Source organism: Trichogramma pretiosum, unplaced genomic scaffold (assembly GCF_000599845.2).
Source record: "Trichogramma pretiosum strain Unisexual culture from Peru unplaced genomic scaffold, Tpre_2.0 scaffold155, whole genome shotgun sequence".
Taxonomy (NCBI): Eukaryota; Metazoa; Arthropoda; class Insecta; order Hymenoptera; family Trichogrammatidae; genus Trichogramma; species Trichogramma pretiosum.
In genome coordinates, this window is record NW_019640825.1 from 123,584 (window position 1) to 148,732 (window position 25,149).

At 36.1% G+C, this 25,149-nt stretch overlaps 4 protein-coding genes across 5 annotated transcripts; 1 reads left to right on the plus strand and 3 right to left on the minus strand.

The window, feature by feature from the left end:
* Nucleotides 1-14: 14 nt before the first annotated feature.
* LOC106652687 (titin-like) lies at nucleotides 15-11,574 on the minus strand. Its single transcript, XM_023463294.1, is given in 12 exon segments — nucleotides 15-3,232; nucleotides 3,304-3,457; nucleotides 3,522-3,635; nucleotides 3,720-7,051; nucleotides 7,054-7,143; nucleotides 7,241-7,504; nucleotides 8,030-8,190; nucleotides 8,280-8,323; nucleotides 8,415-8,729; nucleotides 8,792-8,800; nucleotides 9,709-10,176; nucleotides 10,646-11,574. Coding segments are annotated over 12 exon segments (8,460 nt in total). The 5' UTR covers nucleotides 11,525-11,574; the 3' UTR covers nucleotides 15-602.
* Nucleotides 11,575-12,174: 600 nt separating this feature from the next.
* On the minus strand, nucleotides 12,175-17,655 carry LOC106652691 (eukaryotic translation initiation factor 2-alpha kinase-like). The gene is made up of 12 exons (XM_014371789.2): nucleotides 16,977-17,655; nucleotides 16,309-16,432; nucleotides 16,059-16,233; nucleotides 15,825-15,984; nucleotides 15,568-15,739; nucleotides 15,125-15,485; nucleotides 14,894-15,059; nucleotides 14,723-14,825; nucleotides 14,440-14,648; nucleotides 13,306-14,371; nucleotides 12,885-13,232; nucleotides 12,175-12,783 (listed from the first exon to the last, which is right to left on the minus strand). The coding sequence occupies exons 1-12, from the start codon at nucleotides 17,093-17,095 to the stop codon at nucleotides 12,559-12,561; spliced, it is 3,228 nt and encodes a 1,075-aa protein (XP_014227275.1). The 5' UTR covers nucleotides 17,096-17,655; the 3' UTR covers nucleotides 12,175-12,558.
* A 515-nt stretch (nucleotides 17,656-18,170) lies between these two features.
* On the minus strand, nucleotides 18,171-20,917 carry LOC106652688 (putative ankyrin repeat protein RF_0381). Its single transcript, XM_014371782.2, has 2 exons — nucleotides 19,206-20,917; nucleotides 18,171-18,841 (listed from the first exon to the last, which is right to left on the minus strand). Exons 1-2 carry the CDS (start codon nucleotides 20,872-20,874, stop codon nucleotides 18,297-18,299), a joined length of 2,214 nt encoding a protein of 737 aa, XP_014227268.1. The 5' UTR covers nucleotides 20,875-20,917; the 3' UTR covers nucleotides 18,171-18,296.
* Nucleotides 20,918-22,090: 1,173 nt separating this feature from the next.
* On the plus strand, nucleotides 22,091-25,123 carry LOC106652695 (synaptic vesicle 2-related protein). Of its 2 annotated transcripts, none has more exons than XM_014371798.2 (7): nucleotides 22,091-22,606; nucleotides 23,197-23,381; nucleotides 23,455-23,651; nucleotides 23,729-23,792; nucleotides 23,874-23,999; nucleotides 24,085-24,293; nucleotides 24,374-25,123. In XM_014371798.2, exons 1-7 carry the CDS (start codon nucleotides 22,432-22,434, stop codon nucleotides 24,954-24,956), a joined length of 1,539 nt encoding a protein of 512 aa, XP_014227284.1. In that variant the 5' UTR covers nucleotides 22,091-22,431; the 3' UTR covers nucleotides 24,957-25,123. The 2 variants fall into 2 exon arrangements, with proteins under 2 accessions (XP_014227284.1, XP_023319065.1); XM_023463297.1 differs by lacking the exon at nucleotides 22,091-22,606 and adding an exon at nucleotides 22,922-23,010.
* Nucleotides 25,124-25,149: the final 26 nt, after the last annotated feature.

The following is a 25,149-nucleotide window of genomic DNA, read 5'->3' on the forward strand; positions in this document are numbered from 1 at the left end:
TAAGTAAAAACAGATTTATAAATGTATGCATTATATATTAGGTACGGCAAAAATACTATTTTTACATATTCTCGTACAAAAGCGAGTTGATACACTTCGTTTTGTCTCTCTCTCCCTTCTCGAGTGCGCGCACACAATTCAACTGGGCTCGATACACTCGATTATAAACTTTTCTTTTACTTTTTTTTTTTAAATCAACTTTATAAACAGAAAAAAAAACTAAAAATTCTAACACAAAAACTTATTTATGGCTCCTCCCACCCTCTGGCGTTGCCGAAAAAGGGTACGAGAGTTAACAGACTAAATGAAAGAGTAAAGAAGTCAATTTTTATACATAAATATAATACAAGTACGTTTTAAACATCGAATACTTTCTCTCTTTTCTCTCATGCAGACGAGACGATACAAGACGTACAAATTTCACCTAGGTGTATAGATGATAATAAAGAACGAACGAAAAAAAAAGATCTAAATGTTTGAATAAACCATTTCATCGTCGACTGTGTTCATTTTTAAAATATACCCTAGCTATCTCTGAGCCCTGAAAATAGAGCTCTGCGAGTGGAAAAGTATATATATTTAAATTTCATCGAGGCACACGTTTACTCGTCAAAGTGCACCGGCTCAAATTTTTCCGAACGTCTCTTCTTCTTTTTTTTCTTCTTTTTGCGGCTCGCGTCGCTGAACACGTAGCTGCCGCCGCTGTCGTTTTTATCCTCAACTTTGAACGACTTATGTAACTTCACTTTGTTGTCCTCGCCGTCGCTGCTCGACGATTGATAAAATTTTTTCACGGGAGAAAGTTGGTTCTCGCTCAAATCCATTTTTGAGGTGTCCGTGTCGTCGGAGACTGCATAATTGCCACAGATGTTGAGAATTTCAGCCATAATTTGACCCTGATTCAGTGGGTTTTTCGGCTCCGATCCTTTTTTCTTCCTTTTTGGCGCAGAAACGACAGCTTCGGCTTCTTTTTTCTTCTTTTTTGTCTCTTTCGGAGCTGTTTCAGCCTCGTTTTCAGCTTTGCGCTTTTTAGAGGCTTTTTTCGATGGTTGTTCAACTTCAGTGACTTCATTTTCAGTTACCGCTTCGACAAAGTTTTTCTTTTTCTTACTAACTTTGGGCTTGTCTTGCAAAGGAACTTCTATACTTTCTTCTATTGTTTCAGCTTCTACAAGCTTTTTATTTTTTTTACTTTTTTTTGGCTTTTTATTCATTGAAACTTCGTCATTTTCTTCGTTGATTTCCTCGTTATCAGTTTGCTTTTTCTTTTTCTTACTAATTTTTGGATTTTCATCTAATATTTCTTCTTTAGTTTCATCTTTTATCTCACCGTTTTCCACAAGCTCTTTCTCCTTCTTTCTCTTTTTCTTTTTCTTCTTAACCGACGTATCTTCTGTATTATCTTCTACGATTTCAACTTTTTTAATGTCATCTTTTACTTTTGTCTCATTTTTCGCTGATATTTTTTCGCTGAAACTAGCAAGCTTTTCATCAAACTTTTGTGACGTAGAAGTTTCGTCTCCGCTTGAAATGTCTTTCGTCTTTATTTTCGTTTCCTTAATTTTCATTTCCTTCGTCTTCGTTTCCTTTATTTTCTTTTGATGTTTTTTGGGACTCTTCAGTGGTCGTATTAAGGCAGGTTTACGAATGTCATTGTCAGTATCAGAAGTCAATTCATCAAGATTACATACAGCATTATGCGTAGGCTTTTCAACCTTATCGTCATCAGAATCCGAATTTGATGCTTCCAAACTTTTATTTTCAGTAGCTTTTAATTTTTTTTTATTAACTACTGGAAATGAGAACATGGTATTTTTGCTAAGATTCAGACTGGAATTCCGATTTTCATCTGAATCTGAGCTAGAGTCATTGAACTTGAGATCTTCATGAACTATTACTGGTTTTGACGGGGAAGAGATTTGTGAAGCAGAAAGTACACTTTTATTAGTAACTTTTTTGCTTTCAGTATTTACTTTAACCCGTTTGAACTCTTCGAATTCGGAATCTGATTTTGTAGTAAATTCTGATTTTTCAATAAGCGGTTTCTTAGCTGCTACTGCTTCAGGAGCCGCAGATGATTTTCTCTTAAGAGCTGCAGCTTTCTTTTTTGAATTTTCTTTTGTAGCTGGTAATTCTGCTGGTGTTTTCTTTTTCTCTGCAGATTTCGTCAAATTAGAATTTTCTTCACTTACGTTATCGTTTTTAACAGTTTTTTTGGGAGATTTTATTTTAGCTGGAGCTTTTGTTGATTCAGAATTTTCTTCTTTCACAATCTCATTCTTTTTAGGTTTTGCAGGTGCTTGTTTCTTGGCTGGAGTTTTCTTCAATTCAGAATTTTCTTCACTTGTGTTCTCAGCCTTTTTAGGTTTTGCCGGTGCTTTTTTCTTAACTGGAGTTTTCTGTAATTCAGAATTTTCTTCGTTTACGCCATCATTCTTAGAAACTTTTATGGGAGATTTTACCTCTGCTGGAACTTTAGTTGAATCAGAATTATCTTCTTTTACACTATCGTTCCTTATAACTTTTATGGGCGATTTTATATCAACCTGAGCTTCTGGTAATTCAGAATTTTCTTCTTTCACGATCTCATTCTTTTTAGATTTAGCAGGTGCTTTTTTCTTAGTTGGAGTTTTCTTCACTTCAGCATTTTCTTCACCCGCGTTTTCACTTTTAGGTTTTGCAGGTGCTTTTTTCTTAGCTGGAGCTTTCTTCACTTCGGCATTTTCTTCACCCGCGTTTTCATTATTTTTGGGTTTTGCAGGTGCTTTTTTCTTAGCTGGAGTTTTCTTCACTTCAGTATTTTCTTCACCCACGAGTTCATTATTTTTGGGTTTTGCAGGTGCTTTTTTCTTAGCTGGTGTTTTCTTCACTTCGGTATTTTCTTCACCCGCGTTTTCATTATTTTTAGGTTTTGCAGGTGCTTTTTTCTTAGCTGGAGTTTTCTTCAGTTCAGAACTTTCTTCAGTTTTACTTTCGTTATTTTTTACAGGCGTTTTAGTTAGTTCAGAAACTGCGTCAGTTTTATTTTCGTCCTTTTTCGGTGATTTTTTCGGTGTCTTTTTTGGGGTCTGTTTGACACTTTCATTACTTGGATTGCTACCATTCATTAATATACTCGTGTCTACAGAAGTCTCGAGGTCTGCCTTCGAATCATTGAATTCAACTGTTTGATCCAAATCAGAGTGAAGCTTTTTTCTGGTTGCAGTAACGAATGCACATGGCCGAATATTAACTAGAAAAGTATAGTCATAATGTTAGTATTTTATTCGCACTAAAAAATTTAAATATCGTGCTTTTACTCACCCATTTTGTAAGAGTCAGATTTATCATTTTTTTTAAATACGCATGACAGCGTGGGTAATTTCTGCTTTTGTTGAGCTACATACTTATTATCACCAATTGACAAAGTCCCCCTTATAATATGCAATTTTTGACCAACTAAATTCGTATTGAATGCCTGTGAATACATAACAATTGATGAAGTTAAATACGTCCGTCATAAATTTGTAAAAGAAACTTACATTTTTAGGTAAATTGACAACGAATATTTCTTCATCTGATGATATATCATCCTGAGCAAATGTTGTTGTAAATGATTTTTCTTGTAAATGATCCATCTCAACGAGCTGAGAAATCTGAAATTCAAACAATTAATTGATTAATGTATTAAATCAATTAATCAATGCAATAAAAAAAAAAAGCTTGAGCTCTTGACATACCTCCACTGGTTTCTCTTTTGGCTTTTCTTTTGGCTTGGCCTTTGGCTTTGCTTTTGGCTTTTCTTTCGGTTTCTCTTTGGACGGTTCCTTGGGCTTTTCGTTTACCTCTTCAACTACGATTGAATCAGCTTGTAGTATCTGTTCTTTCTGCTCTGAATTTTCTTCCAAATGAGATTGATCGTTATCTATGCTTGCTTGTTGAATCGCTTGTTCCTCTGTACTTTGTTTATTTTCATTGGAATCGATCTGTGAAAGGCCCATGAAAATATCTTGAGACATGGCTTGATTTTCGTTATCTTCGATCGTACGCACGAGCGACTTGCGTGCAGATTCCGAATCTGACTCTTCGCTCGAAGAAGATGTGAAGTGCGTCGGAACTTGACCCTTTGATTTTTTCGGTGGCTTGACATCGATGCCCTCTTTGCTGTCCAACTGAAAATCGTCCGAAACGCTCTTTTTCACTTCCACTTTTGGCTTCTTCGGGGAAAGATTTGGAGCTGATTTTTCCTGACTTTTACTATCATGCATGGATAATCTTATCTTTGCTATTTCTTTATCAGAATCTTCAGACTCAGAAGTCTGCATTAGAGAATCCATAGGATTACTGATTTTTCTTTCATTTTTCGAATCATTTCTAGACTTACTTATAGGACTTGTCTTGGCAGTGTTTTGACTGTGCACAGAAGACTTCATCTCCTCCAATATAGCATCGGAATCTTCAGAGTCTGCTTTGGTAATCAATTCAGAGTGAGTTGAAGATTTCATTTTTTCCAACTCTTTTTCAGAATCTTCAGAACTAGAACTGGAAACTTTTGGTTTCTGAGTCAAAGGTGGTGATTTTCTATTGATGTTTTGCTTGGAATTTTTTGAATCGCTGTCGGAGCCTTTTTTGGTGAAGGACTGAGAAAGAGCTGATGATTTAATTTTCTCCAACTCTTTGTCTGAATCTTCAGAACTAGAACTAGAAACTTTTGGTTTCTGAGTCAAAGGTGGTGATTTTCTATTGATGTTTTGCTTAGGATTTTTTAAATCACTGACAGAGCCCTGTTTGGCGGAGAATTGAGAAAGTAATGATGATTTCATTTTTTCCAGCTCTTTTTCAGAATCTTCAGAACTAGAACTGGAAACTTTTGGTTTCTGAGTCAAAGGTTGAGATTTTCTATTGATGTTTTGCTTAGAATTTTTTGAATCACTGTCGGAGCCTTTTTTAGTGTAAAACTGAGAGAGAGCTGCTGATTTCATTTTCTCCAATTCTTTTTCAGAATCCTCAGAACTAGAACTGGAAACTTTTGGTTTTTGAGTCAAAGGTGGAGATTTTCTGTTGCTTGTTTGCTTTAAATTCTTTGAATTCGGAGAGCTTGCTCCGGTGATCAGTTGAGAGTAAGCTGATGACTTCATTTTTTCCAACTCCTTTTCGGAATCTTCAGAACTGGAACCGGATACTTTCGGTTTTTGAGTTAAAGGGGCAGATATTGTACTTTTTATTGGTTTCTTCGCCTCGAATTCCATTTCAGAATCATCTGAACTAGAATCATGTGATACCTTAGATTTTTTCGTCAGCGATAGAGAGATTTTCCTTTTTTTTCTTCTTTGCGTAGCACTGTCAGAATCTGAACTCAACGATTTTTTATCATTTTTCTTCTGTTTAGGCGATAATATTTTTTTCGATTCTTTTTCGGAATCTTCCGAATCAGAATCACTCGATACCTTTGATTTTTGTGCCAAAAGCAATGACTTTACATGAATGTTCGGTTTTGTGGGTGATTTTGCTTTTTTAAATTCTTTTTCGGAATCTTCGGAATCAGAATCACTCGTAGCCTTCGGTTTTTGAGTCAAATGCGATGGCTTTCCATACTTTTTAGGCGACTTACTTTTAGGGCTTATTTTGGTATTATTTTGACTATACTGAGAAGACTTCATGCTCTCCAATATTGCATCAGAATCTTCAGAGTCCGATTTTTCCTTCAAATTTTGATTTTTCTTAGCGCTCTTAGCTTCCGAATCACTCGAGGAATCCTTCTCTAATAAAGAAAGTATGGACGAGTTTGGTTTATCCAATTTCTTTTGTGTGTCATCAGAGTCCTTTTTGGGGAAGAATTGAGAGAGAGCTGCTGACTTCATTTTCTCCAATTCTTTGTCAGAATCCTCAGAACTAGAACTGGAAACTTTTGATTTTTGACTCAGAGGTGGAGATTTTCTATAGCTTTTTTGCTTGGAATTCTTTGAATCACTTGCAGAGCTCGCTTTTGTGGTCAATTGAGAGAAAGCTGATGCCCGCATTTTTGCCAATTCTTTTTCGGAATCTTCATCAGAATCAGAATCACTTGATACCTTTGGCTTTTGAGTATTTTTTTCTTTCATTTTCGTTTTAGAAGTACTGTCAGAATCAGAGCTATTTGCAGAATCACTCAATTCTTTTGGTTTTTGAGTGAGCGGAACAATTTGTTGAACGCTTTTTTGTAATTCAGTTTTTACATTAACTAATGAAAGTTTTTTACTGTTCATTTTATTGTCTTCAGAATGATCAGAGTCACTAGATTTGTTGGAATTTTCAGTAAATTGAAATCTCACTTTATTCTGATTTAATTTCAAACTTTGCCTACCTAAGTTTCCATTTTCATTTGACTTTCTACTTTTAAGAATAGAGTCATAAAGTTTGGGTTTTACAGCCGAAACATTTAAATTATTTTCCTGACTGTTATTAACTTCGTAAGACTTTTCATTTTCTTCTATGTCAGATAAACTAACAAAACCTTTTTTGTGACTTGAATCACCTCGGATTGTTACTTTAGATGTACTCAATTTATTATCCATTGCAGAACCATCGGTATCAGAATTATCATCTCCATTTAATAAAGCATCAAACTCATTTTGACATTCTTTTGATATTAATTGATCATCATTTATGTCGGAAACATCTGAATCAATTTGTTTTTGACCAGGTTGAATTCTTTCAGGGTCAGAATCACTGTCTAAATCTTGCTCCTTCTTTTCAGCAGATGTACTATATCTACCGCTATTAGCAAAATTATCATAATCATTACTAATAGAATTATTTTCTTGATCAGACGGTTTCTTTTCCAAAGATTTTCTACCATATGATAGTAGAGAATCCTCGGAACTTGAATCATTAGTTACACTCAACTTTATAGATGAATGATCTTTATCTTTAGATGAATTGTTAACATTTTTTTTATTATTTTTTGTATCAAAATCAGACTTTTCACTATCACTGTCAGAATTGAAATTTTTAAGTTTATCAACGTCATTTTTATTGTTTGATAACTTATTATTTTCTTTATAATTATCAGAGTCTACTTTCATCTGTTTAATTTTGCTGCTTTCAACTTTAAAATTGATATCTTCACTGGCACTTGGTTTTTGTTCACTTTTGTACTTTTTGTATTTAATGTGAGTATCTTGACTTGGTAAGATTATATCATCATCATCACTAGATTGTTCATTTTGGCCATCAAAAGATGCATTTCCATTTTGGGCAATTGATATAGGATCAATGTCACCATTTTTTAATGTAAGCATATTGTTTTTATTAATATTAAGTTCACTTTGAACTTTGATTTCCGGAGATTTCTGATAGTCATCGGTCATATTTTCATCTATTAATTGATCAGCACTTGCCAGTTCATTTGTTTTCAAATCTGTTACATCTATTGATTTTGCTTTGTTGCTTAATTTTTCTGTAACTTTTATTGAATTTGAAGAAGTATTATTGTCCTCAATGTCTGATTCTTGAGATAGCTTGTTTTCATTTGACGAACTTTCTTCTGAATGATCAGAATCTTTCATTATTCTCATTTTTTTAAGCTCTTCGTATTTTTTAATTAAGTACGGAGATCTTGGTTTTTTATCTGATGATTTACTTTTTTTCAATTTATCATTATTGGCTTGGTTGTCAGAAGAAGAATGAGAAATCTTGTGAGATATTTTGCTTTCTGCCCCACTTTTTAAACCATCATTAGGTAATATGAGTTTTTTATAAACTTTTGATTGAAATGGATTACAAATAATTTTGAATCTTGTTTGAAGTGTTTGATCTTCTATAATTTTAGGTGGTGATTTATGAGAGATTTCTGTGTTTTGATCTTTCAAACACTTTTCATTTTCTACAACTTTTACTTTTTCAACTATTTCTTTACTTTTTGCTACATTTCCTAATTTATCACTTTTTGTATCTTCTTCAATACCTGAATCTCCAGTTTGGCTAATCAAATTTTTAGGCTGTTGCTTATTTTTGATATTAGTTTTTTTGTTACTTTTTTCTTGAACAGTATCAGAAAAAATATTTGTACTGTGTCCTTGAATATCTGAAGGTGCAAAATCATTCCAAGTATCATCTACTACATCAAAATTATTCAGATCACCTTTATTTGTGGACTTTTGAACAGTTTTTTCATTTTGTTTGGGTAATTCTTTTTTCACAGTTTTTTGCTTACTATCTTTTGGTTTCAAGCTTTTCAATTTTTGAGAATTATTTAAGCATTCAGTAATTTTTAATTGTCCACTTGATTTTGATTTTTTTGGTGGTGGCTTAGGACGCACAGGTTCTTCAGTTGATACAGAACTGGAATTTGTTTGTTGCACACCTGTATTAGAAAGTGTTGAACTCTGCTCAGAAAATGAGTTTTTTTTGTGCTTTTTCAGCGTGTAGTTCCAAACAAAACAATCTTTGGTTACAAGTATATCGCTTATTTTTGTACAATTACTATCCATCGTGGAATTGAACAATGCTTCATCGGCACCAATGTCACCATCCATTTCAACTGCAAAATCTTCGTATTGACAATTTACACTAGTCTTCATTGCCTTGTAATCGTTGTAATTTCTGTAACATCTTAATCTGGTCGATAAATGATCATTGGCTGCCTGAGTTCTTTTCTGAAGAGTTCCTACTTTGAGTTCCGGATATTCGTCGTCCAATCCTTCTTCTTCAATCCGATTATGAATGAAAGTCCAATCTATAGCTTGATCTTCCTGATCGTCCATTTTTTCCTTTTTACAACATAAGAGTCACGAGACAATCAAAAGCCTTGTATCGCAGTAACGTTACGAACTCGAGCTATCTGCAAAAAAAAGAATTTCATGAGCAATTTTCAAACATCACGTATGCGCAAAGATCGCAGTTGTCTCTTAACCTCTCTTCTCATCCTATCGCGTGCACTGATAGTATCGCGAGCAATAACAGCACCTTGAAAATAATCGAAACGAGCCCCGACGCTGGATAATCGCGCAACAAGTTCGTCGAGTGGACGAGCCGCAATTCTTCAATCGACTTTACGCACTTTTGGCTGCAGGATGTACCACTTATTTAGACTGTCAAATGCGTTGCAGTGTACACACACTAACTACGAAAAAGTAGTGTAGCCAGCCGATGCGGTATTTACGCGCTTCGTGCGGCACCACGTGCGTGTCTCTGCACCAAGTGGCCGTATTTACATGTTATATACGAAGGTCCATTGTGTGTTTAATGTAGGTAATAGAGAACGCGCGAGAGTTCGATGATAATGATGGATGAAGGGTTGATATCACGATTCACAGATATTCAATTTAACGTTAATTTATTTCTTCAATAATTATGTAGTTTTAACGAAACAAAAAAATTTTTTCTCATTGTCGTTGATTCATACGCTTTCAATACTGCATAGAGATTGCTTTCTTTTTTTTGAACTGTCACAAAAGAAAAAAAATACATAAAAAAATCCTCGATTACAAAAATCATTCCAAACACTTCACGTATCACAAAAACTTCAATTAACAATAATTCATACTGTCACAAAGTATCTGTTCCAAACAAATCATATCAATTATATATTCTAATATATCGACTAAAATTAAACATAATTTTCAAACACTTATCGTATGCATCTTTTGTGCGCTAGAATAAAAAAAAAAACATAAAAACAAATTACATTGACATAATAGGAATCGAGAAACTACATATAGGACTAGAAATGACATAAATAAATTAGGCTTTTTTCTTCGAAGAAGCGCCGCTGCTGGCTACCTTCTTTTTCGAGGCAGGTTCCGCGCTGGCAGCAGCAGCGGTCCTCTTCTTCTTGGCTGGCACGGCGTCGTCCTCTTTGCTGCGCACCATCTTGTGCTTCAACGCTATCTTGGGTTTCGCCGGGGGGGCGCCGTTCTCCTTGGCCTCCTTCTTCTTCTCCTCCTTCTTCTTGGTCTTCAGCAAGTCCTTCTTCATGTCGGGGCTGAGCTTCCAGTGGCTGTTGGCGCTCATGCCCGTGCCGGCCACCTGGACCAGCCAACCGTCGTCGGTGGCCTTCTTCAAGAGCTTGCCGATCAGCAGCTTGCGCTGGGCCGTGATCTCGTAATTCTTGTCGCAATAGTTCTTGATGGCTTGCGAGGTCGATCCCTTGCGATCGTTCAAGGTGCTGATGGCTTGGATGATCATGTCCTTGGTCGTGAGACTCTTTGCCGAAACCTGAAACAACGATGCGATTCATCGGTTTAGTTTTTGAAAAAAAACAAAAAAAATTACATTCTACGTAGAATCGCGTCAAACCAGTGCGTTCGGGCTCGCGCGTGATTCGGGCTAATGACTCGGCCCCGTGATTTCCGAGAAATCAGCGACACGAAAACAATAATACCACGGGCGCCTCGAGTACATATACACACTTCGTAACGGGCACCAACGCCGTACGAGCAACGCAATTTGATATTTGGCCGAGTGATCAACCATTATCATTGTCATTTTCGTAGCGAGAGGCATATGGTTATTAATTTTCGAAAACGCCTGATCTCGACGTCAAAGATCTCCCTTGGCAACCGCGCGCAGCGAGATAAAAAAAATGTCACGTACGCGCGCGCCATCGCGATATTTTCATTAAAAGATTTAGTTCAGAGAGAGAGAGAGAGAGAAAATAGACAAAAACATTTCTATAGAGGCTCACCTCGGACATCTTGGCTGCGGGTTCTTTATTCGCGACTCGGGCGATCTTTCGTGGCTTGCTCGACGATGCAGCGGCTGCGGCCTCGGTGGTGGACGTCGTAGCCTTCCTCTTGAGCGCTGCCGATTCTTTGGCTGTTGCGCCGGAACTGCCGCCACTAGTAGCTGTAGCTGTAGCAGCAGCGCGGCTTTTTGTTACTTTTGACGTAGCTGTATTATTGGACGCAGCTGTAGCGGCTGGATCCTTTTTCGCGCGACTGGTACTCTTGCCGGTGGTGTTGGTCGTCTGCTTGCGAGGTTTACTCGACGACGATTGCTTAGCGACGACGGCTTTCTTCTCTGCTGATTGTTTCTTCTTACTGTTGGTCTTTTTTTCAACGACTTCTTCTACCGGCTCTTCTTCTTCGTCGTCCTCATCTTCCTCGTCTTTTTCGTCGTCCTTTTCGTCGTCGTCACGATCGAACCTCACCCCTTTCGCGACTTTATCACTGACTTCGGAATCCGAATTTGTACCCGACGCGTGCGAATCTGCGTCCATGCTGTCGTCCTTCTCCTCGTCATCCTCTTTATCCTCTTGACTGTCGGACGAATTTTTCTTGATTTCCATGGTGAGACGCGGATCGGGTTTCGGCTGCACCACCTCGTCTTCCACCTCGTCGCTCGAGACCTCGTCCGCTACCTCCGCGCTTTCCTCCCCGCTGAAGACCTCGTCTTCCATCGAGTCGTCGGACTGGGACATGATGCCGACGGCGTCGTCGTCTTGGTTTTCTTCGTGCGACGACGACGACGACGTCTCCGACTCTTCCGAGGTCATGCCCCCGATAACGGGGTTCTTCTCCTCCTCGCGAGGAGCGATTTGTGCTCGTTTACCTTTTCTGTGCATTCCGAGCTATTCTGGAGTCGAATTACGAATGATCGAGCGAGAAATTTTTCAACGCTGTGTATAGGGCTTACACACAGGTTCCACGCGCGAGATTGGAAATACGACTCCCCCTCCACGAGGATTTTGCAGAAATCGGAGAGGTGAAAATTCGTCAAATTTTATACACATGTACGGTACACGCGTTATCAATGCGTGCGTTATTACCTGTTGCGCGAGGCTTTTGAATTCTGCGCCTAGCGGAGACGCGCGAGGCGGGAAATGAGAAACGAAGTCGTTGAATAGTTCAATATCGTTATTTTTTTATTAATACATTTTATCACTGGACAATTTTATACAAATAGAGTATTCAAAGATCATTCAAACTTTACATTGTCATCTTTGCAGAGGATGAAGCAAGTATATTTTTACAAAAATAGTTTCGATACTGCTTCAGCAATTTTACAATTGATAATTTTAAATGCATTGGAAATACGATCAAATCCACAAAGCAGCAATAAATCTGGTATGAAATGCTAAATAATACGAAACGTTAGGACGTAAAATGGAAATTATTTACAGTTGCAATGGTACTTACATGTTTTATAATACATTATATTATTAATAACAAGTTCATACATTTATCAGCTTAAAAAATAATGAATATACTATCAGTAGATTAGTAAAAATGATATATGGCGATGTTAATAAAAGTTATATGAATATATACACGAGAATGTAAATATTTTGTGGATTTGGTCATAAGATGCAGTTTCAAACTTAATGGTCATTTACTACTAATCCTAAAGATTACATACAATATCATAACTTTTTTTAACAATTTTTCCATAATAATATCACTTAATATGAGTGGGATGAGTTATTGAATTCAACTTGCGTGAAATCTTGATACTTAAAAATAATTGATGGATCGTAAATACTTCCGAGTCTCATACAAATCTTTTCAGATTCTCAATCTTACATATCAATTATGTAAACGTTACTTAAAAATTAATGTGTATGCATTTATCACATTTATAAAGAGCAAAACATAATGTTTATGAAACATTATCAGTTGTATCACTGCCACTGGTCGTATTGGACGTGGATAAATTCCTAGTCATCAGCGGTAATTCAAAATGCCAATCAGCACTGGTATTAGCATCGGTACTTTGACTAGTTAGAACCTGACTTTTATTAACAAGTGGAGGTCGGGCTCTGATGCCAAGAGTCGTCGGACGTCTCTCCGGATTAGAATCGAGCATCAATTTTAATAATTTATACTGAAACAAACGATTATCAATATATCATCAAAGAATGAAACAAGATAAAGCTTATACTTGATTCAAATTGAGTATTTTCTTATTAAAAAAATGAATTTTACCTCTTCTGGATACTTGGTGTCAAAACCATCAGGATAAGTTGATTTTCTCAAATTTGACAAAGCAACAACTCTTTCCATTTCCGTATCGAAGGGTATCAGCAATTCAAACAATATTATTCCAAGTGAGTAAATATCAACTTTATAATTGTAATGGTCTCCATTCATCTGCTCCGGAGACATGTATAAGGTTGTTCCTACTTGAGCAGTGTGCTTTTTGAAAATTTTTAATTCACCCGTTGATGTGTTAGATTGTGTTTGATCGGCACCGATGCCCTCCATCATCGCAGTTACCAGCCCAAAATCGCCAATTTTTATTTTATCGTTGAGGGCAAAGAAAATGTTTGAGGGCTAAAATATAATTGTTTTTTATTATAATTGCATGTGTAAATTTGAATATTAAATTTTAAGTAAAAAAATTTACTTTTAAATCACGGTGTATTAATCCTTGAAGATGAACGTACTCAACGGCATCGATAATTTGTAAAAACATATTCAATACTTGAGCAATATTACGTGTTTTATTTGCTTTCAACCACTCTCTGAGACTTAGTCTTTGGCACAGTTGCATCTGTATATAGAGGAACATTTTTGGATTTGATTTATAACTATCCTTTCGTTTTCTTAAATTTACGTTCAATTGTGATTTTCGCTCAGATAATGATGACTTTTTAGATTTAGAATTTTCGAAAAATATTGATTCCTCTGTAGCTTCAGATTTTCCATCGTGAGATTCTGCAAAAACGATTGAATCGCTATATCCTGATTTACTTCTTTTTGATTCCGAATCCTTACCGGCTGAATTAGCAAAAACTATAGATTCACTGTTTTCTGATTTATTTGACATTGAAATCGAATCATCATCACCAGAATTTCTAAAAACGATTGATTGTTCGGAATCTTCTGGATCACCTATTGTTGATTCCGATTTATGTCCTGTAGAATTTTGAAATGCAATAGATTCATCAGAATTTAGTGGATCATTTATTGTTGACTCTGATTTGTGACCAATAGAATTTTGAAATACAACGGATTCGTCGGAATCATCTAGATCATTAGTGTTTGACTCCCATTTGTGACCAATGGAATCTTCAAAAACGACTGATTCGGAATCTTCTGATTCTTCACTTTCTGCTTCCGTTTTTTCTCTCTCATTTTCTCCACCCTTTTTCACAATGTTTTTACGTTTATTATCAGATCGAGGAGAAGTATTTACGTAAGCGTTCATGTCGAGTGCCTCCCAAGCACTATCCACTGAAACTGTATCACTTGATAATGCGTCGATATTTTGCGACGAGTCAACCGCAGTCGAATCTGCAGTAATATCCGAAGCAGTAAAGTCATTTTTCTTACACCATTCTCTATCATGATCTTCTACCCATTTTGGTGGAGGGCACTCAAGCCAAGAATTGAAATAACGAACTATGTTGTGATGTTCGAGCTTTGCCAAAGCTTTAACTTCGCGCATAACGCGCTCTCTAGACGATTGACTAAAATCAAGTTATCAGTTTAGTATTTGTTATATTAATGGATATGAAAAAAGTTTTTCATGTATTACCTGTTTGGTAAAGCGATTCTTTTAATGGCATAATTACAATCGTCTATTTTATTTTTAGCTTCGAAAACAACACCATAACCACCCTTGCCAAGGCAGGCAACTGGTTGATAATCTGTCAAATAACGAGATTGAAAATTTTCACTGTCTTCGCTCACAGATTTTCGAGGTTGTTCCGTTGAATTTACTACGTGAAATTCATAAGAGAAAGGCTAAAAAAAGAATATTGAACGAATTTAATTGAAGAACCTTGAAAACACAAATAAATATAAAATCTCATATTTACCGGTGGCACAGCATTTTTTGTTTCTTTCTCATTTAAATATTTGTGCGTTATGTAATAGTTAAGTAAAAGTGCAGACGTAATGGAAATAATAGCAATTTCTCTCCTGTAAAAATTATTAACAAAAATTATTTATTAATTAATTAGGGGATAATGTGTAAAGTAAAAACTTACCACCAATACCATAAAGAAACTATTATAACTTGGACTTGAGTATCATCAATTTCTTCATCAATAAGTGAAGGTTTTCTGGCAGGCCTAATTATGCGTTCTGTTTTATTGAATTTATTATCCTTTGCAAAAGGGATTTCTTTTCTGGGATATAAATAATATCCATTTCCTAAAAATTAATATTAATGAGATCATAAAAATGAATATACAAAATGTTTCATTCTTTTAGTTTACCATTCACATATTCCGTGTTATATAGAACGGATAATGCAGTTGTACTATCAACATCATTTGGCTTTTTATATACAATATTCTTCCAACTTCCGTCCTTATCTAAAACTGGGTAAGGTCTCCAAGGGTATTTGACCAGTGATTTAGAAAAAGCGTCAAGATGTTCATTAATGTATGGGTTTTCTTGTATGTACAGTTGTTTGGCATACATGCCAATGTACAAGCCAGGGTTTGAAGTGTAATTTGGATCTAATACTGGGTTAGCAGGAACTGAATCAAATAGATTCAATTCCTTCAATTGAGTTAATTCACCGTTATCAATGACTTGATCTTCTTTCCACACCGATACAATTGGAGCATCAAACTGAAAACATAATAGTTGCAACATAATTCAAAATTAGAAATGGTTAAAAATGTTTCTTATTAGATTAAAAAGATGGAATTACCTTATATTCCCAAAGTTTAATTGTAGAATTTTTATCTTTATATGCAGTCAGTAGTCCATCTGGCACAACAGCTCTTAGATCAATTGTCAAGTTGAATGTACTACTCAGATTACAATTAGAATTAGATTTAGGAATAATACTTAAATCATGAAGTCCAACACTGAAATTCCATCTAAAAATTTAAATATAAAATTAAATATAAAATAAATTAATCTGCATTTAAAATTTTTTGAGTTATTTGTTAAAAAATGAAAAACCTTTCTATTCCTGTTTTTGGCTCTCCTGCTCTCACAATATGTTGATGTCGTTGGACAACAAGCACATCTTCATCTTCTTGTTTTTCTTCTTTATTATTTGCATCATTGCAACTTCTCATTATACATTCATAAATGACTTTACCTGTTGAACTGGAAATCCCTATATAATATTAAAATATAAAATATGATTATATTGGTTTTTAATTATCAATATAAACAGAATGACAAATTTACCATATGTTCTGGTTTCTTTGCCTCCAGAAAAAATCAAGTTATCGGAATATCTGTAAGATGATTTTAAAAGTTGATCCACTGTAACTGGAACTGCTTCCAAATTCTTTCCATCAAACTTATACAGTCCTCCATTTAATGAAGGGATCAGCCTAACCCATTGTCCATTACTGTTTAGCTGTATAAAATTGTTTAAAAATTAATAAGTTGACTCATGTTTGCTTAAAATTGTAATAACCATCAATGAACATACATCTCTTCTGTGAATACTGGAGGATAATAGTTCTTCATTCCAATCCAAGGACCAACGTTTTTCTCCATTTTTCGCTGCATCCAGCGCAGTGAGCTTTCCATCCAAAGTACTGATAAATATTAAGCTGTGAAAAAAATAAAAGTTATTAATTTTAATTTCGATAAATTTGGATCGATTTTAATGCGATTTTAAGTTTTAATTTGACGAAAAGTCGACGCGATTAAAATTTGACATGAATAACGATTTATCAGTAACGAAGAAACGATAACCGCAGGATAATACCAATCGCTATACGCTTCTATGCTTTACTGCGTGACAGTATACCTATATACAATCGTCTGTTCAAATCTAACCAACTGACTCGAGACACGTAATGTTTTCGATTTGACCGTATATATACATCCATGTTACTAAACAATTAACCTCCTAACGCACCATTTTACTTGTTTACCAGTCCTTTTTGCGATTTTAATGAAAAAAAAAAAAAAACAGAGATATCAAAGTGATCGCCGTGAATTCGAAAATACCGTTACGCAAAAAGCTGACGCAGTCTCGCTGAAAGTTACATGTGCATCGGGAGAAGATCGAGCCCCCCGCGCATCGCGATAAGCCACGAAGTCGTTTCAGAGCCAATTGCTAATCAATTTTAATCAATTTGGATCGTTTACCTTCTTGGATTTTCTGGAGTCTCGGGGACGACAGACGGCTGATCTTTGCAATGGGGCAATTGTTGAACGTCGCCGTTCGTAAGATTGACAGCTAGTAGCAACAACAGCGGTAGCAACATGGTACACGTTCGATTGTGGCACCTCGCGCGCACCTATTCTCGATATATTCTTTTTACTATCAAAAAAAAAAAGTGTGAACGACGATAAAAGTTATCGCACTGGCATAATTATTCCATATTTCGTCGATGGCACTTCGTTCATCGAGCGAACTTCGGTGTTTATCGTGCACTGCTCTATATCGAAGTATCGGAGAGCGATGACACGACGACGACGACGAGCCCACGAGTTGTTTTTATCGCATATGTAAATTATTGCTCATTCGTATCATCGGCAAGCGAACTCTTACTCGCTGCTCGTACATGTATTTAGCACGGACACAGGTTCGGACAGGAGTTATATATCTTTTACATGTGACGGTGTAGCAACTCGCGCGAGAGTTTCACTCACTGTTGGTTGTTGTCATTCGAATGTTGACGCGCATCGAGTGCGTTCCTTATCGACGATAAATTTCTTTTCTTTATGAATTAAAAGTCGATAACAAAAAAAAATTTAAAAAAGAACAACAAAGAAGCTGGAAGAACGGAGCACGAAGAGCCGAGCACATACGATACGCAGCCGCTCGCGAACAGATACGCACGACGAATACTGCATGGCGGCGGTCGCACGCCGCCTCCAGCTCCGATCGCATGTATATGTGCGTATGTATGCGTGCGTGTGTATGAGAATACATGTCCATCCGTGTGTTATTGTGTCGTCGAATGATCTTTGGGTGTTTGTGTCTGTATTAGGGACTGTTGTTTGCAAAGTCGTCTGGGGGCAGACATGCGCGAATAACAAGTACGAGCGGCGAGTTCGTAGAGAAATTTGAAATAGCAGAAAATTGCGAATAGTTTAAAAACGAAAACGATTAGAACAATTGTAATTCGCGAACACTTTTTCATTATATTTTTGACGACAACATCATTTGATATCATCAATAGATAAGACGAATGATGATCAGAGTAATATTAAAGATCAACGTATGCACAATTATAAATGAAACATGTTTAACTTCAACGTGACATACTTACTATCAATAAAATTGATAAGAAAAAAAACGAATTATTTTAAAAAATTTTTAACATTTTTTTTAAGTGTATTATATATTAAATGCATCACCACAGAGTATTTATACATTCACGATAAATTAACATCATTGTGAAAATAATTTTATTACACTTACTCTGCACACACAGTATAATATTTATTTTTAATTAGCTTCTAACGTACATAAAGCGATTCATACATGCAGCATAACTCATTGTTGTTTAAATATTCTATGATGTATTCACAACAGACATAAGGTAAACCTTGAGTTAATTGTTTTAAAGGGTTTAATGAAACTTTTTTTGCAAATTCTCGAACTAAACTCTTGTTAATATGCCCCTTTAAAATACTCGAGATTCCTTTAAAAGTTTCTTCAAATTGTTCAGAATTTATGACTGACTGATAGTCACAATTTTTCAATAGTAAGTATGTTTCATCTGGACTAGAAGTAAAAATTTGTAGAAGAGTTGTTTTTTTGCCAACCATAACTTTTTTGGCTTTCTTAATATATTTTTTAATATCTTTTGTCTTTAAGATATCGTCATATAAATAATTCTTGGAATCTAAACTTTTCAAAATACTTAACAAATTTTCATATGTTTTTTCATCCTTATAAATCATTCCATACTCTGCCAAGTACATGTAATTAAAAATTGTATCCAATTCATATTTATGTGTTTGCTTACTTTTAATGTAGTTGCTAATATCAAGAGTAAATCCTGAAAAAAATTAATTTATGTTCATTAGCATACATTAGAAGAGCAATTATATTATACTTTGTATGATGTGTTATGGTAGTCACTGCCTTTAAGGTAGTGATACATTTTCAAAAATTGTTTGGCATATATTATTATTATAAATTAAGAAAAAAATTGTTTACAATCATCATCTTTTATAATTAAATCAAAATAAAAGAAAAAATTAACTGATAAAATACTAGGTTGTTGCTATGCATATACATATTAAGATGTACTACAATAAAGTTATCATACATTTTTAAAAATAAATTATTCAAAATTGAGTTTGAATTAAGTTTGTATCTATATTAAGATATGTGATTAAAATTTTTGATAAAGTTCTCACCTGTTTCCAGAGCTTTTCTTAATGCAGATGACTGTATAGGCACATAGTATCCTATTAAAAATTTGAATACTGATAAAAAATGATCATTTGTCATTTCAAAGCCCTTATTTTCTAAAATATCAATTATGGCAAGAATATTTTGAGTCATCATTAAGTCTGTTAAAATGGCATTTTGACTTTGAAAATAGCCACCTTGGAACTGAGCAGTAGATACTTGAGACCCATGATTTAAAAGAAATTTAACTAAATCTAAATTACAATATGAAACAGCTTCGTTAAGAAGAGAAAGTCCGTCCCTATCTTGAACATTAATGTCTAAACCACGTTGTATAATGAACTCCATACATTGATAAATTTCTGCAATACTGGATTTATACTCATTGAAAAAATTTGGTGCTTTTGTACTTTGAATGATCACATGTAATACAGTCTTGCCCTCATTGTTTAGGTGTGAAATATTGGCGTTGTTTTCCAAAAGTAATTTTAATACTTCATAGCACAATTGATATTCTGATCTTTTATAAAATAGGCTTATTATTGGAGTATTTCCTTTGTTATTTTGAATGTTCATGTCAACTTTATAGCGGAGGAGATATTGTATTACTTGCAAGTATTCATTTGTTATATGATGATTTACACAGACTTCGTTTAATGGTGTATTACCATAATCATCAACAATATTGGGATCCGCTCCATGAAGTAATAAAAATTCTATCTCTTCTAGACGTGCTCGTTTAACAGCTATATGCAATGGAGTTCGACCCCAATTATCTTTCAAGTTTACATCCATTCCATATTTTAGCAACAACTTGATTATTTCTATACTGTCTTTACTATTCATCCCAAGAATAGTAGTTGGAATTGTTCCATGATATTCACAAGTAGCTGAAACATCAGCATTGTTTTCTAGAAGTAATTTCAACACTATTTTGCGCAATAATGTATCGGCATCGTTACGAAAACTTTTGCATCTAAATAGAGCCACAATCGGAATTTTTAAATTCACATCTGCTTTGTACTGGATAAGGAGCTGAATCTTTTCATAATCGGAAAACGTTAAGGGATATTTACTAAAGATGCGTGTTAAAAATGTTCCAGGATCATCACGATTGTTGTAACGGTTCGGATCGGCGCCATTTTTTAATAAAAATTCGGCTACTTCTATTGTTGGAAAATAAAAGGCGAGAGTGAGAGGATAATATCCTGTGCTATGTGGAATGTTTACGTCTACGCCGTGTGTCATCAGTAATTTCAACAATTTAACAGTATTCGTACTCTTCGTTTGATAAAGAATTATATCCAACAGTCTGTCGCCCCAGCTATCAGTTTGCATAGCATCGGCGTTATTTTCTAAAAGTAACTTTAACGCTTCGTAACGCAGTTTGGCGCTTCTTTTATCCCTGAAAAGTTGTATAACTGGACTGTTTCTTTCGAAATTTTTGTTGATGTTGACGTCAGCTTTATAATTGATGAGTTGTTGCATCATTGTCAAGTGAATATCAGTCAATTGAAGCTGATTGCAGATGAGATTTAGTGGTGCCATGCCTTCTTCATCGATTTCGTTTGGATCAGCACCACTTTGTAACAAAGCTTTCAATGATTCTAAATTTCCCGATTCAACTGCATCGTTTAATGGTCTTGCTACAGGAATATATTTTTTTCCCGACATTTCACTCGATATACTTCACTAAGGCAATAGTTTTTGTTAGCAGTTCCGCGACGAGTTCTTAACTTACTTTTGAGTTTTGAAACAGTTGACTCGAGCGGCGAGCCAAAATGAGATATTGCGACATCTATACGGCTGGAATAGGTATCAATTTTTTCGTATCTGTTCGCAGGACGTTATTTAGATAATTATCACACTCGCTTATTTGTATTAATATATCAATTATTGCAGTATAGGTTTATGATGGAACCAGCTTCTGTCCGAAAATTGGCATATTTCATTTTATGCTGCTTCCCAAAAAATTTTTGATAACAGGTTGATGAATTAAAATGTAACTTATATCGTTTATTCGACAATGAGAATTAAATCAAATTTAAAAATTTTAAATGGGCTAATTTACTTTTTGGAGTGAACACTGAACACGTCTTCCAAGCTGTTACCTACTATGTAAAGAAATAACATTTGAACTACAGAGAAATATGGAGGAGCCAATTTGTAGTATCAGGAAATTTATATCTCTTCCGCTTCTTTCGTTAATTCTTTTCATCGATCATAATTCAAAGGTCTATACACGGGGCATCAACCTGACTGCGCGAAGTAAATTATACAATACTGTCGAGCCTCTCCGCATGCTGAGGAGTCTTCCGATCCACCTCCACCTGACGCGGACCGCATGACTGGATACAGATATACACCGCCGCAGCAACGGCATGCGAGGTCCCGAACGATCTGACCTCTTTGTAATCGACGCACAGCACGATCCATGGTGTACAATATATGTAATCGATGCCGCTTGTATATATACCTATATCCTATATGTGACACGTTCGATTTGTGTCAAAGCTCGATCGTCCACGCCTAAACGTCTCCCATACCGAAGATTTTACCTTTTTTAACGCTCATGTGTTAATTCGCGTTCGTATAAGTATATAGGAAACGTATCGAACGAACGCAAATACTTGCACACATTCCACAGAAGCTACAGTGTGTATCTGTCTGTATACATACTCATTTTCAAGTGCATGGTACAGGATCTTATACATATACGTGCCTCTTTTACAGTTGTTTTGTTGTGTAGCAGATATCTATACACTGTGTGTAAACTCAATTCGTGTTTTGGCAATAAAGGGGGGTTCGCGCATTCTGCAACGTTTATATTTGTGCAGACGATCGCGCGTATAATTGTTTACGCGTGTCACAGATCTCCAAGTAAAACGAAACGGAACTCGTGCAAAAATAATACAATCGTTCTCGAAAAATTGTCACAACGTGCGGTGTAGCTATGTCGAGCCGCTGATAACGGTTCACGCTTGTATCTGCGTGCGTACACCACACATGTAACTATTTTGGTTTCAGTGTTATTGAACTTTCGACTGCTTCGAGTTCAGTGTCGATTTTTAAGTTCTGTGCTAGCTGGTGATCCGATACCTGTGCCAATGTGATAAAACAGTCTGGAGCAGAGCATGAAAATGTCAAAATTTTACTCTGAAAGCATAGGTCACTCATGTTGATAACTTGTAAATGTCAATGCAACAGGTGTCAGTGTAAATTTCTATCAACATGGCCAACTTTCGAGGAGGACAAGATTCCTCCGAACCTTATCAAGAACTGGATGAAATAAGAGGTGCAGAGTTAAATAGTGCAAATCACAGCTCGATAGAGAGAAACAGTTTATCGAGCAATTTTGCTGTAGATAGATCATTGGAGCTGACTTCAGTTTCAGTAGTTCCAGATGGTGAGTATTTTTCTTTTTCTTTAATGTACATAAATTTCATGTTGAACCTTTTCTTAAACAATTTTTAATGTGTCTAAATACTTGGGCGCACTGTTATGCTTGATTGTACTAACTTTTTTACTATCTGTTAAATTTAACTCATGTACAATAAAAAAGAATATAACATGGTAATAAAATTATGTATAAAAAACCCAGCTAATTTAAATACTTAAATTGATTTATATTTCAATTTATTAAAGGGTATGGCTAACAAATGGTGATTTTGATTTGGAATAAGTTCTTTTATTACCCATAAAGAAGTTCAAGAATAATAAACTCTGTGTTCAAAAGCACTTAAAAATGAAATATCTTCTTCAACTTTGTCAAGCTATCGGCTATACTATTGTTACCAGATTCTTTTCATGGTGAGCTGTTTAAAAATCTTTACTTGTAAATATGTTATTAATATTCAATGAGTATTTCTAATCAATAGTTTTAATTGAATGTTTATTTGAATTAGTTTTAATTTGGTGATAGTTATCCACTTTAATAGTATTAATAAACCTTGAAACATTTTATAATTCAATTAAATTTATTTTAATTTTTCACAGACACATTTACAGTTAGCCAAGCTATTAATATGTTAGGTTTTGGAAAATTTCAAGTTAAATTATCATTATTTACTGGTCTATGTTGGATGGCTGACAGTATGGAAATGACAATTCTCAGTATTCTTAGTCCAACGTTACATTGCGATTGGGGAATATCTAGGTATCAACAAGCACTTACAACTACAGTATGTATTGTACAGAAATAAATTCATTTTTTGGAAAGAAAGTATAAACAATCTATTGATGTTATTTTTTCAGGTAGTATTTTTGGGAATGATGTTAAGTTCTTCATTTTGGAATAATTTAAGTGATCGCTATGGTAGGAAGCAATCATTAACATTGTGCGGTGCATTGCTGTTCTATTATGGCTTTCTAAGTTCATTTGCACCCAACTTTTTATGGATTCTTTTACTTCGTGGTCTGGTAGGCTTTGCCATTGGTTGTGTACCACAATCGTAAGTACTTCACTCTCGATCATTTTTGAAACTATATTATTCAATAATTATTCAATGTTATTCAATAATTTTTTCAGAGTTACCCTATACGCTGAGTTTTTACCTGCAGAACAAAGAGCGAAATGCGTAATTTTATTAGATGTAATGTATAGTTTTTATTGCTGAAAATCAATTTAGACAACATCAAATAAATTTTCAACTTGCGTGTCTTTCAACTTTCAGTGCTTTTGGGCTCTCGGAGCCTGCTTCGAGGTCGCGCTCGCTCTAGTTGTGATGCCAAATCTGGGCTGGAGGTGGCTTCTGGCTCTTTCAACGATACCGCTATTTTTGTTCTCCGTAATAACGCCCGTGAGTTAAATGCACACTTTGAACTACAAACGAATCCATAATGTAGCAATAAATCTCACGTACGTCGGTTCGCAAAACTTTTCAGTGGCTGCCGGAGTCGACGTCGCACGACATGATGATGGGCCGAACCGACAAAGCGCTGAACACGCTCGAGCGAATCGCCCGGGAGAACGGCAAACCGATGCCGCTCGGGCGTCTGGTGATCGATCGGGTCTACCCGACCAATCGAGGCAGACTCGTCGATTTGCTCAACAAGGACATGTACAAAACTTCGGTTCTGCTCTGGCTCGTATGGTAAATGCACGATGGTCGAATCGTCGTCGGCTTTTCATTTTCTCATTCTCATCGAACGAATTTTACCTTGTTCGATTCAGGATGGCGAGCGCCTTCTGCTACTACGGCGTCGTGCTCATGACCACGGAACTGTTCGACACGACGGCCGAGCAATGCGACGAGACGGCCGAGGAGCGCATACAGTCGCGCGCCTGCCTCATCAATTGCCAGCTGAGCCGGGGCGATTACATGGACCTGCTCTGGACGACGCTGGCCGAGTTCCCGGGCATCTTCTCGACCATCTACGTGATCGAGAAAGTCGGCAGGAAGCGCACGATGGCCTTCCAGCTGGTGATGTTCGCCGCGGTCGTGTGCTTCCTCGGACGGGCCTGTCGGCTGTCGCGCCTCGTGCTCACCGTCAGTCTGTTCCTCGCCCGGGCCCTGATCGCGGGCGTCTTTCAGGCCGCCTACGTGTACACGCCCGAGCTGTATCCGGGCTATCTGCGGGCGACCGGGGTGAGCGCCTGCTCGGCCATGGCCCGGCTCGGGGCCATGCTGACCCCCTACGTGGCCCAGATACTCCTGAGATGGTCCGTGTCCACGGCCATGGTGACGTACGCCGTGGCCGCACTGTGCGCCGCCTTCGCCATCATAGCCTTGCCGGCCGAGATAAGGAAGACGTGAGAGCCCCGAGAGACTGACTTCGTCCCTATTATTAATGTTTTTGTGCAATAGATTACTTTTTCAAAAATTTTTCAGTCAAAATCGTTTCGTTATATCTTGCATTGAAAGATATTTTATTTCGAGAAGCCTCGTTCGTTAACAACATTTTGAAAAACGAGAAATGAGTATTTTTGTGTAAAGTTAAAGTTTATAA